At 50.5% G+C, this 17,048-nt stretch overlaps 1 protein-coding gene across 2 annotated transcripts in view; it reads left to right on the top strand.

Annotated features, from left to right (window-relative positions):
• SYT11 (synaptotagmin 11) overlaps positions 1-16,658 on the top strand; it is a 33,103-nt gene extending 16,445 nt beyond the window's left edge. For both annotated transcript variants that reach the window (XM_069950302.1, XM_069950301.1), the window contains exon 4: positions 12,588-16,658. In XM_069950302.1, the coding sequence (XP_069806403.1) occupies positions 12,588-12,898 (311 nt within the window). In that variant the 3' untranslated portion in view covers positions 12,899-16,658. The remainder of the gene's footprint in view (positions 1-12,587) is intronic.
• The last annotated feature ends 390 nt before the right edge of the window (positions 16,659-17,048 follow it).

The following is a 17,048-nucleotide window of genomic DNA, read 5'->3' as shown; positions in this document are numbered from 1 at the left end:
ATAGATCTCCTCCTGTCCTTCTCTCCCATCAGTCTCTATAGATCTCCTCCTGTCCTCCTCTCCATCAGTCTCTATAGATCTCCTCCTGTCATCCTCTTCCATCAGTCTCTATAGATCTCCACCTGTCCTCCTCTTCCATCAGTCTCTATAGATCTCCACCTGTCCTCCTCCTCTCCCATCAGTCTCTATGCATCTCCACCTGTCCTCCTCCTCTCCCATCAGTCTCTATAGATCTCCTCCTGTCCTCCTCTCCCATCAGTCTCTATAGATCTCCTCCTGTCCTCCTCTCCCATCAGTCTCTATAGATCTCCTCCTGTCCTCCTCTCCATCAGTCTCTATAGATCTCCTCCTGTCCTCTCCCATCAGTCTCTATAGATCTCCTCCTGTCCTCCTCCTCTCCCATCAGTCTCTATAGATCTCCTCCTGTCCTCTCCCATCAGTCTCTATAGATCTCCTCCTGTCCTCCTCTTCCATCAGTCTCTATAGATCTCCACCTGTCCTCCTCCTCTCCCATCAGTCTCTATAGATCTCCTCCTGTCCTCCTCCTCTCCCATCAGTCTCTATAGATCTCCTCCTGTCCTCCTCTCCCATCAGTCTCTATAGATCTCCTCCTGTCCTCCTCTCCCATCAGTCTCTATAGATCTCTTCCTGTCCTCCTCCTCTCCCATCAGTCTCTATAGATCTCCACCTGTCCTCCTCCTCTCCCATCAGTCTCTATAGATCTCCACCTGTCCTCCTCTCCCATCAGTCTCTATAGATCTCCTCCTGTCCTCCTCCTCTCCCATCAGTCTCTATAGATCTCCTCCTGTCCTCCTCTCCCATCAGTCTCTATAGATCTCCTCCTGTCCTCCTCTCCCATCAGTCTCTATAGATCTCTTCCTGTCCTCCTCCTCTCCCATCAGTCTCTATAGATCTCCACCTGTCCTCCTCCTCTCCCATCAGTCTCTATAGATCTCCACCTGTCCTCCTCTTCCATAAGTCTCTATAGATCTCCTCCTGTCCTCCTCCTCTCCCATCAGTCTCTATAGATCTCCTCCTGTCCTCCTCCTCTCCCATCAGTCTCTATAGATCTCCTCCTGTCCTCCTCCTCTTCCATCAGTCTCTATAGATCTCCTCCTGTCCTCCTCTCCCATCAGTCTCTATAGATCTCCTCCTGTCCTCCTCCCCCATCAGTCTCTATAGATCTCCTCCTGTCCTCCTCCTCTCCCATCAGTCTCTATAGATCTCCTCCTGTCCTCCTCCTCTCCCATCAGTCTCTATAGATCTCCTCCTGTCCTCCTCTCCCATCAGTCTCTATAGATCTCCTCCTGTCCTCCTCTCCCATCAGTCTCTATAGATCTCCTCCTGTCCTCCTCTCCCATCAGTCTCTATAGATCTCCTCCTGTCCTCTCCCATCAGTCTCTATAGATCTCCTCCTGTCCTCCTCTCCCATCAGTCTCTATAGATCTCCTCCTGTCCTCCTCCTCTCCCATCAGTCTCTATAGATCTCCTCCTGTCCTCCTCCTCTCCCATCAGTCTCTATAGATCTCCTCCTGTCCTCCTCCTCTCCCATCAGTCTCTATAGATCTCCTCCTGTCCTCCTCCTCTCCCATCAGTCTCTATAGATCTCCTCCGGTCCTCCTCCTCTCCCATCAGTCTCTATAGATCTCCACCTGTCCTCCTGTCCCATCAGTCTCTATAGATCTCCTCCTGTCCTCCTGTCCCATCAGTCTCTATAGATCTCCTCCTGTCCTCCTCCTCTCCCATCAGTCTCTATAGATCTCCTCCTGTCCTCCTCTCCCATCAGTCTCTATAGATCTCCACCTGTCCTCCTCTCCCATCAGTCTCTATAGAACTCCTCCTGTCCTCCTCCTCTCCCATCAGTCTCTATAGATCTCCACCTGTCCTCCTCCTCTCCCATCAGTCTCTATAGATCTCCACCTGTCCTCCTCCTCTCCCATCAGTCTCTATAGATCTCCACCTGTCCTCTCCCATCAGTCTCTATAGATCTCCTCCTGTCCTCCTCTCCCATCAGTCTCTATAGATCTCCTCCTGTCCTCCTCCTCTCCCATCAGTCTCTATAGATCTCCACCTGTCCTCCTCTCCCATTCATCTCTATAGATCTCCTCCTGTCCTCCTCCTCTCCCATCAGTCTCTATAGATCTCCTCCTGTCCTCCTCTCCATCAGTCTCTATAGATCTCCACCTGTCCTCCTCCTCTCCCATCAGTCTCTATAGATCTCCTCCTGTCCTTCTCTCCCATCAGTCTCTATAGATCTCCACCTGTCCTCTCCCATCAGTCTCTATAGATCTCCTCCTCTCCTCCTCTCCCATCAGTCTCTATAGATCTCCACCTGTCCTCCTCTCCCATTCATCTCTATAGATCTCCTCCTGTCCTCCTCCTCTCCCATCAGTCTCTATAGATCTCCTCCTGTCCTCTCCATCAGTCTCTATAGATCTCCACCTGTCCTTCTCCTCTCCCATCAGTCTCTATAGATCTCCTCCTGTCCTTCTCTCCCATCAGTCTCTATAGATCTCCACCTGTCCTCTCCCATCAGTCTCTATAGAGCTCCACCTGTCCTCCTCCTCTCCCATCAGTCTCTATAGATCTCCTCCTGTCCTCCTCTCCCATCAGTCTCTATAGATCTCCTCCTGTCCTCCTCTCCCATCAGTCTCTATAGATCTCCTCCTGTCCTCCTCTCCCATCAGTCTCTATAGATCTCCTCCTGTCCTCCTCCTCTCCCATCAGTCTCTATAGATCTCTTCCTGTCCTCTCCCATCAGTCTCTATAGATCTCCTCCTGTCCTCCTCCTCTCCCATCAGTCTCTATAGATCTCCTCCTGTCCTCCTCTCCCATCAGTCTCTATAGATCTCCACCTGTCCTCCTGTCCCATCAGTCTCTATAGATCTCCACCTGTCCTCTCCCATCAGTCTCTATAGATCTCCACCTGTCCTCCTCTCCCATCAGTCTCTATAGATCTCCTCCTGTCCTCCTCTCCCATCAGTCTCTATAGATCTCCACCTGTCCTCCTCCTCTCCCATCAGTCTCTATAGATCTCCTCCTGTCCTCCTCCTCTCCCATCAGTCTCTATAGATCTCCACCTGTCCTCCTCCTCTCCCATCAGTCTCTATAGATCTCCTCCTGTCCTCCTCCTCTCCCATCAGTCTCTATAGATCCCCTCCTGTCCTCCTCCTCTCCCATCAGTCTCTATAGATCTTCTCCTGTCCTCCTCTCCCATCAGTCTCTATAGATCTCCTCCTGTCCTCCTCCTCTCCCATCAGTCTCTATAGATCTCCTCCTGTCCTCCTCCTCTCCCATCAGTCTCTATAGATTTCCACCTGTCCTCCTCTCCCATCAGTCTCTATAGATCTCCTCCTGTCCTCCTCTCCCATCAGTCTCTATAGATCTCCACCTGTCCTCCTGTCCCATCAGTCTCTATAGATCTCCACCTGTCCTCCTCTCCCATCAGTCTCTATAGATCTCCACCTGTCCTCCTCTCCCATCAGTCTCTATAGATCTCCACCTGTCCTCCTCCTCTCCCATCAGTCTCTATAGATCTCCTCCTGTCCTCCTCCTCTCCCATCAGTCTCTATAGATCTCCACCTGTCCTCCTCCTCTCCCATCAGTCTCTATAGATCTCCTCCTGTCCTCCTCCTCTCCCATCAGTCTCTATAGATCCCCTCCTGTCCTCCTCCTCTCCCATCAGTCTCTATAGATCTTCTCCTGTCCTCCTCTCCCATCAGTCTCTATAGATCTCCTCCTGTCCTCCTCCTCTCCCATCAGTCTCTATAGATCTCCTCCTGTCCTCCTCCTCTCCCATCAGTCTCTATAGATTTCCACCTGTCCTCCTCCTCTCCCATCAGTCTCTATAGATCTCCACCTGTCCTCTCCCATCAGTCTCTATAGATCTCCTCCTGTCCTCCTCCTCTCCCATCAGTCTCTATGCATCTCCACCTGTCCTCCTTCTCTCCCATCAGTCTCTATAGATCTCCACCTGTCCTCCTCCTCTCCCATAAGTCTCTATAGATCTCCTCCTGTCCTCCTCTCCCATCAGTCTCTATAGATCTCCTCCTGTCCTCCTCCTCTCCCATCAGTCTCTATAGATCTCCTCCTGTCCTCCTCCTCTCCCATCAGTCTTTATAGATCTCCACCTGTCCTCTCCCATCAGTCTCTATAGATCTCCACCTGTCCTCCTCTCCCATCAGTCTCTATAGATCTCCACCTGTCCTCCTGTCCCATCAGTCTCTATAGATCTCCTCCTGTCCTCCTCTCCCATCAGTCTCTATAGATCTCCACCTGTCCTCCTTTTCCATCAGTCTCTATAGATCTCCTCCTGTCCTCCTCCTCTCCCATCAGTCTCTATAGATCTCCACCTGTCCTCCTCTCCCATCAGTCTCTATAGATCTCCACCTGTCCTCCTCTTCCATCAGTCTCTATAGAGCTCCACCTGTCCTCTCCCATCAGTCTCTATAGATCTCCTCCTGTCCTCCTCTCCCATCAGTCTCTATAGATCTCCTCCTGTCCTCTCCCATCAGTCTCTATAGATCCCCACCTGTCCTCCTCCTCTCCCATCAGTCTCTATAGATCTCCTCCTGTCCTCCTCCTCTCCCATCAGTCTCTATAGAGCTCCACCTGTCCTCCTCCTCTCCCATCAGTCTCTATAGATCTCCACCTGTCCTCCTCTCCCATCAGTCTCTATAGATCTCCTCCTGTCCTCCTCTCCCATCAGTCTCTATAGATCTCCTCCTGTCCTCCTCCTCTCCCATCAGTCTCTATAGATCTCCTCCTGTCCTCCTCCTCTCCCATCAGTCTCTATAGATCTCCTCCTGTCCTCCTCTCCCATCAGTCTCTATAGATCTCCACCTGTCCTCCTCTCCCATCAGTCTCTATAGATCTCCTCCTGTCCTCCTCCTCTCCCATCAGTCTCTATAGATCTCCACCTGTCCTCCTCTCCCATCAGTCTCTATAGATCTCCACCTGTCCTCATCCTCTCCCATCAGTCTCTATAGATCTCCTCCTGTCCTCCTCCTCTCCCATCAGTCTCTATAGATCTCCTCCTGTCCTCCTCTCCCATTCATCTCTATAGATCTCCTCCTGTCCTCCTCTCCCATCAGTCTCTATAGATCTCCTCCTGTCCTCCTCCTCTCCCATCAGTCTCTATAGATCTCCACCTGTCCTCCTCTCCCATCAGTCTCTATAGATCTCCACCTGTCCTCCTCTCCCTTCAGTCTCTATAGATCTCCTCCTGTCCTCCTCCTCTCCCATCAGTCTCTATAGATCTCCACCTGTCCTCCTCCTCTTCCATCAGTCTCTATAGAGCTCCACCTGTCCTCCTCCTCTTCCATCAGTCTCTATAGATCTCCTCCTGTCCTCCTCTCCCATCAGTCTCTATAGATCTCCTCCTCCTCTTCCATCAGTCTCTATAGATCTCCTCCTGTCCTCCTCCTCTCCCATCAGTCTCTATAGAGCTCCTCCTGTCCTCCTCTCCCATCAGTCTCTATAGATCTCTTCCTGTCCTCCTCCTCTCCCATCAGTCTCTATAGATCTCCTCCTGTCCTCCTCCTCTCCCATCAGTCTCTATAGATCTCCACCTGTCCTCCTCCTCTCCCATCAGTCTCTATAGATCTCCACCTGTCCTCCTCTCCCATCAGTCTCTATAGATCTCCACCTGTCCTCCTCCTCTCCCATCAGTCTCTATAGATCTCCTCCTGTCCTCCTCTCCCATCAGTCTCTATAGATCTCCACCTGTCCTCCTCCTCTTCCATCAGTCTCTATAGATCTCCTCCTGTCCTCCTCTCCCATCAGTCTCTATAGATCTCCACCTGTCCTCTCCCATCAGTCTCTATAGATCTCCTCCTGTCCTCCTCCTCTCCCATCAGTCTCTATAGATCTCCACCTGTCCTCCTCTCCCATCAGTCTCTATAGATCTCCTTCTGTCCTCCTCCTCTCCCATCAGTCTCTATAGATCTCCTCCTGTCCTCCTCCTCTCCCATCAGTCTCTATAGATCTCCTCCTGTCCTCCTCCTCTCCCATCAGTCTCTATAGATCTCCTCCTGTCCTCCTCCTCTCCCATCAGTCTCTATAGAGCTCCACCTGTCCTCCTCCTCTCCCATCACTCTCTATAGATCTCCTCCTGTCCTCCTCTCCCATCAGTCTCTATAGAGCTCCACCTGTCCTCCTCCCCTCCCATCAGTCTCTATAGAGCTCCACCTGTCCTCTCCCATCAGTCTCTATAGATCTCCACCTGTCCTCTCCCATCAGTCTCTATAGATCTCCTCCTGTCCTCCTCCTCTCCCATCAGTCTCTATAGATCTCCTCCTGTCCTCCTCTATTATCAGTCTCTATAGATCTCCTCCTGTCCTCCTCTCCCATCAGTCTCTATAGATCTCCTCCTGTCCTCCTCCTCTCCCATCAGTCTCTATAGATCTCCTCCTGTCCTCCTCTCCCATCAGTCTCTATAGATCTCCACCTGTCCTCTCCCATCAGTCTCTATAGATCTCCACCTGTCCTCCTCCTCTCCCATCAGTCTCTATAGATCTCCTCCTGTCCTCCTCTCCCATCAGTCTCTATAGATCTCCTCCTGTCCTCCTCTCCCATCAGTCTCTATAGATCTCCACCTGTCCTCCTCCTCTCCCATCAGTCTCTATAGATCTCCTCCTGTCCTCCTCTCCCATCAGTCTCTATAGATCTCCACCTGTCCTCCTCTCCCATCAGTCTCTATAGATCTCCACCTGTCCTCTCCCATCAGTCTCTATAGATCTCCTCCTGTCCTCCTCCTCTCCCATCAGTCTCTATAGATCTCCACCTGTCCTCCTCTCCCATCAGTCTCTATAGATCTCCTCCTGTCCTCCTCCTCTCCCATCAGTCTCTATAGATCTCCTCCTGTCCTCCTCTCCCATCAGTCTCTATAGATCTCCACCTGTCCTCCTCTTCCATCAGTCTCTATAGATCTCCTCCTGTCCTCCTCTCCCATCAGTCTCTATAGATCTCCACCTGTCCTCTCCCATCAGTCTCTATAGATCTCCTCCTGTCCTCCTCCTCTTCCATCAGTCTCTATAGAGCTCCACCTGTCCTCCTCCTCTCCCATCAGTCTCTATAGAGCTCCTCCTGTCCTCCTCCTCTCCCATCAGTCTCTATAGATCTCCTCCTGTCCTCCTCTCCCATCAGTCTCTATAGATCTCCACCTGTCCTCCTCCTCTCCCATCAGTCTCTATAGATCTCCTCCTGTCCTCCTCCTCTCCCATCAGTCTCTATAGATCTCCTCCTGTCCTCCTCTCCCATCAGTCTCTATAGATCTCCTCCTGTCCTCCTCTCCCATCAGTCTCTATAGATCTCCTCCTGTCCTCCTCTCCCATCAGTCTCTATAGATCTCCTCCTGTCCTCCTTTCCCATCAGTCTCTATAGATCTCCTTCTGTCCTCCTCTCCCATCAGTCTCTATAGAGCTCCTCCTGTCCTCCTCCTCTCCCATCAGTCTCTATAGATCTCCACCTGTCCTCCTCCTCTCCCATCAGTCTCTATAGATCTCCTCCTGTCCTCCTCTCCCATCAGTCTCTATAGATCCCCACCTGTCCTCCTCCTCTCCCATCAGTCTCTATAGATCTCCTCCTGTCCTCCTCCTCTCCCATCAGTCTTTATAGATCTCCACCTGTCCTCTCCCATCAGTCTCTATAGATCTCCACCTGTCCTCCTCTCCCATCAGTCTCTATAGATCTCCACCTGTCCTCCTGTCCCATCAGTCTCTATAGATCTCCTCCTGTCCTCCTCTCCCATCAGTCTCTATAGATCTCCACCTGTCCTCCTTTTCCATCAGTCTCTATAGATCTCCTCCTGTCCTCCTCCTCTCCCATCAGTCTCTATAGATCTCCACCTGTCCTCCTCTCCCATCAGTCTCTATAGATCTCCACCTGTCCTCCTCTTCCATCAGTCTCTATAGAGCTCCACCTGTCCTCTCCCATCAGTCTCTATAGATCTCCTCCTGTCCTCCTCTCCCATCAGTCTCTATAGATCTCCTCCTGTCCTCTCCCATCAGTCTCTATAGATCCCCACCTGTCCTCCTCCTCTCCCATCAGTCTCTATAGATCTCCTCCTGTCCTCCTCCTCTCCCATCAGTCTCTATAGAGCTCCACCTGTCCTCCTCCTCTCCCATCAGTCTCTATAGATCTCCACCTGTCCTCCTCTCCCATCAGTCTCTATAGATCTCCTCCTGTCCTCCTCCTCTCCCATCAGTCTCTATAGATTTCCACCTGTCCTCCTCTCCCATCAGTCTCTATAGATCTCCTCCTGTCCTCCTCTCCCATCAGTCTCTATAGATCTCCACCTGTCCTCCTGTCCCATCAGTCTCTATAGATCTCCACCTGTCCTCCTCTCCCATCAGTCTCTATAGATCTCCACCTGTCCTCCTCTCCCATCAGTCTCTATAGATCTCCACCTGTCCTCCTCCTCTCCCATCAGTCTCTATAGATCTCCTCCTGTCCTCCTCCTCTCCCATCAGTCTCTATAGAGCTCCTCCTGTCCTCCTCCTCTCCCATCAGTCTCTATAGATCTCCTCCTGTCCTCCTCCTCTCCCATCAGTCTCTATAGATCTCCTCCTGTCCTCCTCCTCTCCCATCAGTCTCTATAGATTTCCACCTGTCCTCCTCCTCTCCCATCAGTCTCTATAGAGCTCCACCTGTCCTCCTCCTCTTCCATCAGTCTCTATAGATCTCCTCCTGTCCTCCTCTCCCATCAGTCTCTATAGATCTCCTCCTCCTCTTCCATCAGTCTCTATAGATCTCCTCCTGTCCTCCTCCTCTCCCATCAGTCTCTATAGAGCTCCTCCTGTCCTCCTCTCCCATCAGTCTCTATAGATCTCTTCCTGTCCTCCTCCTCTCCCATCAGTCTCTATAGATCTCCTCCTGTCCTCCTCCTCTCCCATCAGTCTCTATAGATCTCCACCTGTCCTCCTCCTCTCCCATCAGTCTCTATAGATCTCCACCTGTCCTCCTCTCCCATCAGTCTCTATAGATCTCCACCTGTCCTCCTCCTCTCCCATCAGTCTCTATAGATCTCCTCCTGTCCTCTCCCATCAGTCTCTATAGAGCTCCTCCTGTCCTCCTCTCCCATCAGTCTCTATAGATCTCTTCCTGTCCTCCTCCTCTCCCATCAGTCTCTATAGATCTCCTCCTGTCCTCCTCCTCTCCCATCAGTCTCTATAGATCTCCACCTGTCCTCCTCCTCTCCCATCAGTCTCTATAGATCTCCTCCTGTCCTCCTCTCCCATCAGTCTCTATAGATCTCCACCTGTCCTCCTCCTCTTCCATCAGTCTCTATAGATCTCCTCCTGTCCTCCTCTCCCATCAGTCTCTATAGATCTCCACCTGTCCTCTCCCATCAGTCTCTATAGATCTCTTCCTGTCCTCCTCCTCTCCCATCAGTCTCTATAGATCTCCACCTGTCCTCCTCTCCCATCAGTCTCTATAGATCTCCTTCTGTCCTCCTCCTCTCCCATCAGTCTCTATAGATCTCCTCCTGTCCTCCTCCTCTCCCATCAGTCTCTATAGATCTCCTCCTGTCCTCCTCCTCTCCCATCAGTCTCTATAGATCTCCTCCTGTCCTCCTCCTCTCCCATCAGTCTCTATAGAGCTCCACCTGTCCTCCTCCTCTCCCATCACTCTCTATAGATCTCCTCCTGTCCTCCTCTCCCATCAGTCTCTATAGAGCTCCACCTGTCCTCCTCCCCTCCCATCAGTCTCTATAGAGCTCCACCTGTCCTCTCCCATCAGTCTCTATAGATCTCCTCCTGTCCTCCTCCTCTCCCATCAGTCTCTATAGATCTCCTCCTGTCCTCCTCTCCCATCAGTCTCTATAGATCTCCTCCTGTCCTCCTCTCCCATCAGTCTCTATAGATCTCCTCCTGTCCTCCTCCTCTCCCATCAGTCTCTATAGATCTCCTCCTGTCCTCCTCTCCCATCAGTCTCTATAGATCTCCACCTGTCCTCTCCCATCAGTCTCTATAGATCTCCACCTGTCCTCCTCCTCTCCCATCAGTCTCTATAGATCTCCTCCTGTCCTCCTCTCCCATCAGTCTCTATAGATCTCCTCCTGTCCTCCTCTCCCATCAGTCTCTATAGATCTCCTCCTGTCCTCCTCCTCTCCCATCAGTCTCTATAGATCTCCTCCGGTCCTCCTCTCCCATCAGTCTCTATAGATCTCCACCTGTCCTCCTCTCCATCAGTCTCTATAGATCTCCACCTGTCCTCTCCCATCAGTCTCTATAGATCTCATCCTGTCCTCCTCCTCTCCCATCAGTCTCTATAGATCTCCACCTGTCCTCCTCTCCCATCAGTCTCTATAGATCTCCACCTGTCCTCCTCCTCTCCCATCAGTCTCTATAGATCTCCACCTGTCCTCCTCTTCCATCAGTCTCTATAGATCTCCTCCTGTCCTCCTCTCCCATCAGTCTCTATAGATCTCCACCTGTCCTCTCCCATCAGTCTCTATAGATCTCCTCCTGTCCTCCTCTCCCATCAGTCTCTATAGATCTCCTCCTCCTCTTCCATCAGTCTCTATAGATCTCCTCCTGTCCTCCTCCTCTTCCATCAGTCTCTATAGAGCTCCACCTGTCCTCCTCCTCTCCCATCAGTCTCTATAGAGCTCCTCCTGTCCTCCTCCTCTCCCATCAGTCTCTATAGATCTCCTCCTGTCCTCCTCTCCCATCAGTCTCTATAGATCTCCACCTGTCCTCCTCCTCTCCCATCAGTCTCTATAGATCTCCTCCTGTCCTCCTCCTCTCCCATCAGTCTCTATAGATCTCCTCCTGTCCTCCTCTCCCATCAGTCTCTATAGATCTCCTCCTGTCCTCCTCTCCCATCAGTCTCTATAGATCTCCTCCTGTCCTCCTCTCCCATCAGTCTCTATAGATCTCCTCCTGTCCTCCTTTCCCATCAGTCTCTATAGATCTCCTTCTGTCCTCCTCTCCCATCAGTCTCTATAGAGCTCCTCCTGTCCTCCTCCTCTCCCATCAGTCTCTATAGATCTCCTCCTGTCCTCCTCTCCCATCAGTCTCTATAGATCTCCTCCTGTCCTCCTCCTCTCCCATCAGTCTCTATAGATCTCCACCTGTCCTCCTCCTCTCCCATCAGTCTCTATAGATCTCCACCTGTCCTCCTCTCCCATCAGTCTCTATAGAGCTCCACCTGTCCTCCTCCTCTCCCATCAGTCTCTATAGATCTCCTCCTGTCCTCCTCTCCCATCAGTCTCTATAGATCTCCTTCTGTCCTCCTCTCCCATCAGTCTCTATAGATCTCCACCTGTCCTCTCCCATCAGTCTCTATAGATCTCCACCTGTCCTCCTCCTCTCCCATCAGTCTCTATAGAGCTCCTCCTGTCCTCCTCCTCTCCCATCAGTCTCTATAGATCTCCTCCTGTCCTCCTCTCCCATCAGTCTCTATAGATCTCCACCTGTCCTCCTCTCCCATCAGTCTCTATAGATCTCCACCTGTCCTCCTCCTCTCCCATCAGTCTCTATAGATCTCCTCCTGTCCTCCTCTCCCATCAGTCTCTATAGATCTCCTCCTGTCCTCCTCTCCCATCAGTCTCTATAGATCTCCTCCTGTCCTCCTTTCCCATCAGTCTCTATAGATCTCCACCTGTCCTCCTCCTCTCCCATCAGTCTCTATAGATCTCCTCCTGTCCTCCTCCTCTCCCATCAGTCTCTATAGATCTCCTCCTGTCCTCCTCTCCCATCAGTCTCTATAGATCTCCACCTGTCCTCCTCCTCTCCCATCAGTCTCTATAGATCTCCTCCTGTCCTCCTCCTCTCCCATCAGTCTCTATAGATCTCCTCCTGTCCTCCTCTCCCATCAGTCTCTATAGATCTCCACCTGTCCTCCTCTCCCATCAGTCTCTATAGATCTCCTCCTGTCCTCCTCCTCTCCCATCAGTCTCTATAGATCTCCTCCTGTCCTCCTCCTCTCCCATCAGTCTCTATAGATCTCCTCCTGTCCTCCTCTCCCATCAGTCTCTATAGATCTCCTCCTGTCCTCCTCTTCCATCAGTCTCTATAGAGCTCCACCTGTCCTCCTCCTCTCCCATCAGTCTCTATAGATCTCCTCCTGTCCTCCTCCTCTCCCATCAGTCTCTATAGATCTCCTCCTGTCCTCCTCCTCTCCCATCAGTCTCTATAGATCTCCTCCTGTCCTCCTCTCCCATCAGTCTCTATAGATCTCCTCCTGTCCTCCTCCTCTCCCATCAGTCTCTATAGATCTCCTCCTGTCCTCCTCCTCTCCCATCAGTCTCTATAGATCTCCTCCTGTCCTCCTCCTCTCCCATCAGTCTCTATAGATCTCCTCCTGTCCTCCTCCTCTTCCATCAGTCTCTATAGATCTCCTCCTGTCCTCTCCCATCAGTCTCTATAGAGCTCCACCTGTCCTCTCCCATCAGTCTCTATAGATCTCCTCCTGTCCTCCTCCTCTCCCATCAGTCTCTATAGATCTCCTCCTGTCCTCCTCTTCCATCAGTCTCCGGCCTCTGTAGATCTCCTCTAGTGTAATGAGTCTCCGGCCGTTACAGATCTCCTATAGGTAGAGGTTACAGGACAGTGTAACGTCTGAGTTGTTCCTCCCCACAGATCCCTATGTCAAAGTGAATGTCTATTTTGGCCGAAAGCGAATTGCAAAGAAGAAGACGCATGTGAAGAAATGCACGCTCAGTCCTGTCTTCAACGAGTCCTTTATCTATGACATCCCAATAGACCTGTTGCCGGACATCAGCATTGAGTTCCTGGTCATCGACTTTGATCGCACCACCAAGAACCAGGTGGTGGGCCGGCTAATCCTGGGGGCGCACAGCGTCACAGCCGGGGGCATTGAACATTGGCGGGAGGTCTGCGACAACCCTCGCAAGCTTATTGCCAAGTGGCACAGCCTGAGCGAGTACTAGGGGAGGCAGGAGAGCGGGGTGAAGGAGGTATCACAGGTCGTAGTGATGGGACCGGGAACCACACGGGCAGGAGATATCATCCATATTTTGTCTTATCCTGTTTAACCCTCCAGTGACTGAGGCGCCTGTTACACACTGCACCGTAGGGCTGCCGAATGCTGAAGGTGTTTGCCTTGTTTTAGTGATAGATCAGACTCTTTTAGGGCGTCGGTTCTAATGTTTTCCGGGACACTATAATACTAAGTACTAAACCTCACAGTAACACATCTGTATAACCTATAATCGGAGTGTAACCCTTTGTTTGCATGTTTAGGACAGACACTTGTCTCCGCTGTCTCTCTCTACAAGCCCTGTGCATGTCCGTGCTCCTAACCCTTGGTGACCAGGTCCATGGCTGGAGCTCCTGTAGCTTTCACCACAGGTTCTGATGATTGAGGTTTAGCTGGTGGAGCGATCTTCTCCAGCCATTGCCAGACCCCAGCTATTGATTGGTGAAAGCCCAGGTAAACATGACGCACTAACCGAAGTCCTTGTGAATGAAGTCATCCTTCTCCGACCACGTTCCAGCATGGACCCTTACCACTTGTGAGGCTGGAGATGTGTGTGATGTTGGGGGATCGGGCTGTACAGACCACCAGCCCTAAGATATCACCATCTGCCATTCAGGTTTACCTCAGTAAATGGATCTGCTATGTCAGGATACTGCTCTGTACTTGTCATGGGTGCATGGCCACGTTCAGCACTTGGGTACCGCTCACCAGCTTGTCCATCAGCCATTGATGGTCCTGGTTGCTGTTACCTCCAGATACCCTGTAACACAAGGCTCAGGTCTGTTATACCTTATTATGGACCAGAAGTGATGTCATACACCCTCACCTACTTGTGCAGAGTACCTGGGTTTTGCAGACCTACAGGAAGTCCACCAGCTAATAAATCCCACAATCCCAGATGGAACGCAGAATGAGATGTAATGGCGGAATGTGTGACCCCTGGCTCACAAACCCGCACACCTGGCAGAGATCACTGTATCACCGGCCCAAAAATCGCTCCAGAAATTCATCAGAAATCGTGTAATTGGCTAAAATTTCTAGAACAAATGCCGGTAAAGGAACCACGGGCCTGACCACACCGTGGGCGGGGCTCAATGATGGAAAGCAATACCATCATGGTGTGATGTGGGGTGGAGAGGTGGTCACCAACAACTCCGAAAAGTCAAGGACAAAAGCTAAAGACTAATTGGTTTATTAATGATTCCAGAACGACCCAGAGAAGCATCAGCCAGGAATACTGTCACCTCCTGTCATGTGACCATGGTAACACCCATATTGTGTCAGATCTGGGATCTGTGGTTCAGCTGGTGGCATCATCTGTGTGCCAAGTCCAGGAGTCTGTGGTCAAAGGACAGATCTCCCTCTAACAGGGCTCTGCTCGACACAGATCCAAAAAAATAGGCACAGACTGGTCACAGAAAAGGCTCTGATCCTCTGTACTTAATCATTAGATCCAACATAGAAAAGGCCCTGAGCCCTCCATATCCTTTTATTAGGCTCAGATGCCCTATAGAAAAGGCTTTGATCCCGCCATATTATCTTATCAGGCTCAGATGCCCTATAGAAAAGGCTTTGATCCCGCCATATTATCTTATCAGGCTCAGATGCCCTATAGAAAAGGCTTTGATCCCGCCATATTATCTTATCAGGCTCAGATGCCCTATAAAAAAGGCTTTGATCCCGCCATATTATCTTATCAGGCTCAGATGCCCTATAGAAAAGGCTTTGATCCCGACATATTATCTTATCAGGCTCAGATGCCCTATAAAAAAGGCTCTGATCCTCTGTACCTTATCATTAGATCCAACATAGAAAAGGCTCTGAGCCATCCATATTCTATTATTAGGCTCAGATTTCCTATAGAAAAGGCTCTGATCCTTTCAGATTATCTTATTAGGCTTATCTTTCCCACATAAAATACCTTGATCCCTTTGCGCTTTGTTATTAAGCTCATAACCCCTCCCCCCCCCAATAAAACCTATGTACTGTATGATTAGATTCCAGTACTTCTTATAAAATGCTCTATACTCTGTTATGTTCCAATATAAAATGCTCATGTTGAATTTTTTTTTCCAGTTAGGCTCCGAGCCTCTATATAAAAGGCCCCGCTTCCTCCATGCTTCATTTTAAGGCTCTTTTTTTCTCATCTTTTATGATTTCTTACCCAGAGCTTAGATTCCTCCATATAGAAGGCTTATTTCATTGTACTGTATATTAGGCTCTATTATTAGAATCAGTTCAGCTACACACAAGGCTCATTTATTTGTATTCTAGCCTGGTGTAACAATATGGAAGGCTTGGAGATCTCTCTGTAACCTATTAATAGGCTCAGACTCCAAACTAAAATACGTCACTGGGGCCAGAGTCCTCTGAAAAAAGCTTCATATGTGATTATAAAGATCTGTATTCTCTAGTAAGACCCCCTCGCATATCGCTCAGATCCCTCGGACAGGGTTCGAACCTCTGCTCATATGGTTTAGATCCCCTCTGATAGGGTTCGAAACTCCACTGATATGGCTCAGATCCCTCTGATAGGGTTCGGACCCCCACTGATATGGCTCAGATCCCTCTGATCGGGTTCGGACCCCCACTGATATGGCTCAGATCCCTCTGATAGGGTTCGAAACTCCACTGATATGGCTCAGATCCCTCTGATAGGGTTCGGACCCCCACTGATATGGCTCAGATCCCTCTGATAGGGTTCGGACCCCCACTGATATGGCTCAGATCCCTCTGATAGGGTTCGGACCCCCACTGATATGGCTCAGATCCCTCTGATAGGGTGCAAACCCCCACTGATATGGCTCAGATCCCTCTGATAGGGTTCGAAACTCCACTGATATGGCTCAGATCCCTCTGATAGGGTTCGGACCCCCACTGATATGGCTCAGATCCCTCTGATAGGGTTCGGACCCCCACTGATATGGCTCAGATCCCTCTGATAGGGTTCGGACCCCCACTGATATGGCTCAGATCCCTCTGATCGGGTTCGGACCCCCACTGATATGGCTCAGATCCCTCTGATAGGGTTCGGACCCCCACTAATATGGCTCAGATCCCTCTGATAGGGTGCAAACCCCCACTGATATGGCTCAGATCCCTCTGATCGGGTTCGGACCCCCACTGATATGGCTCAGATCCCTCTGATAGGGTTCGGACCCCCACTAATATGGCTCAGATCCCTCTGATAGGGTTCGGACCCCCACTGCTATGGCTCAGATCCCTCTGATAGGCTTCGGACCCCCACTGATATGGCTTAGAACCCACTCCAATAAAGTTTGAACCTCGCTGATAAGGCTGAGACCCCTTCTTATAAGACTTAGATCCCCAACTATAGAACTCGGACCCTCTTTTAGATCTCTCAGATAGGGCTTGAACCCCCTCTTATAAGGTTTAGATCTCTCTAATAGGGCTCAGATCCCCACTGATCCCTCGCAGTTCCTCTTATGCGGTGAAGACTGAGATTTTACTATTATTCCGCTATAATGGATATGTATGCCCCCTACCTTCTCTGACCTGTCCTGGGGGATCATGTGGAAGAGCGGGGCTTATGTCCCAGTGTGTGATCCCTGTATGTGAGGTCAGTAGACCCTGTGTGTCACCAGTGCTGTGTGACCCTGCATACAGCAATGCACTGCTATCTTACTACTCTGTAACGCTATCTTGTACCTTGGATTTGTTAACACAAAATAAAGTTTGATCCACTGAAACTCTGTCATGTTTGTCATGTATACAATGCAAAACCATTACCACCCCTTCATGTATGACCAGCACCATGTGTACAATCACCTACACCCCTACATGTATGACCAGCACCATGTGTACAATCACCTACACCCCTACATGTATGACCAGCACCATGTGTACAATCACCTACACCCCTACATGTATGACCAGCACCATGTGTACAATCACCTACACCCCATCATGTATGACCGGCACCATGTGTACAATCACCTACACCCCTACATGTATGACCAGCACCATCTGTACAATCACCTACACCCCTACATGTATGACCAGCACCATGTGTACAATCACCTACACCCCATCATGTATGACCAGCACCATGTGTACGATCACCTACACCCCTACATGTA

This window comes from Dendropsophus ebraccatus, chromosome 13 (assembly GCF_027789765.1).
Source record: "Dendropsophus ebraccatus isolate aDenEbr1 chromosome 13, aDenEbr1.pat, whole genome shotgun sequence".
In the NCBI taxonomy this organism is placed as follows: domain Eukaryota; kingdom Metazoa; phylum Chordata; class Amphibia; order Anura; family Hylidae; genus Dendropsophus; species Dendropsophus ebraccatus.
Note: the sequence above shows the minus strand (reverse complement) of the source record. Positions and strands in the feature narration are given on the sequence as shown.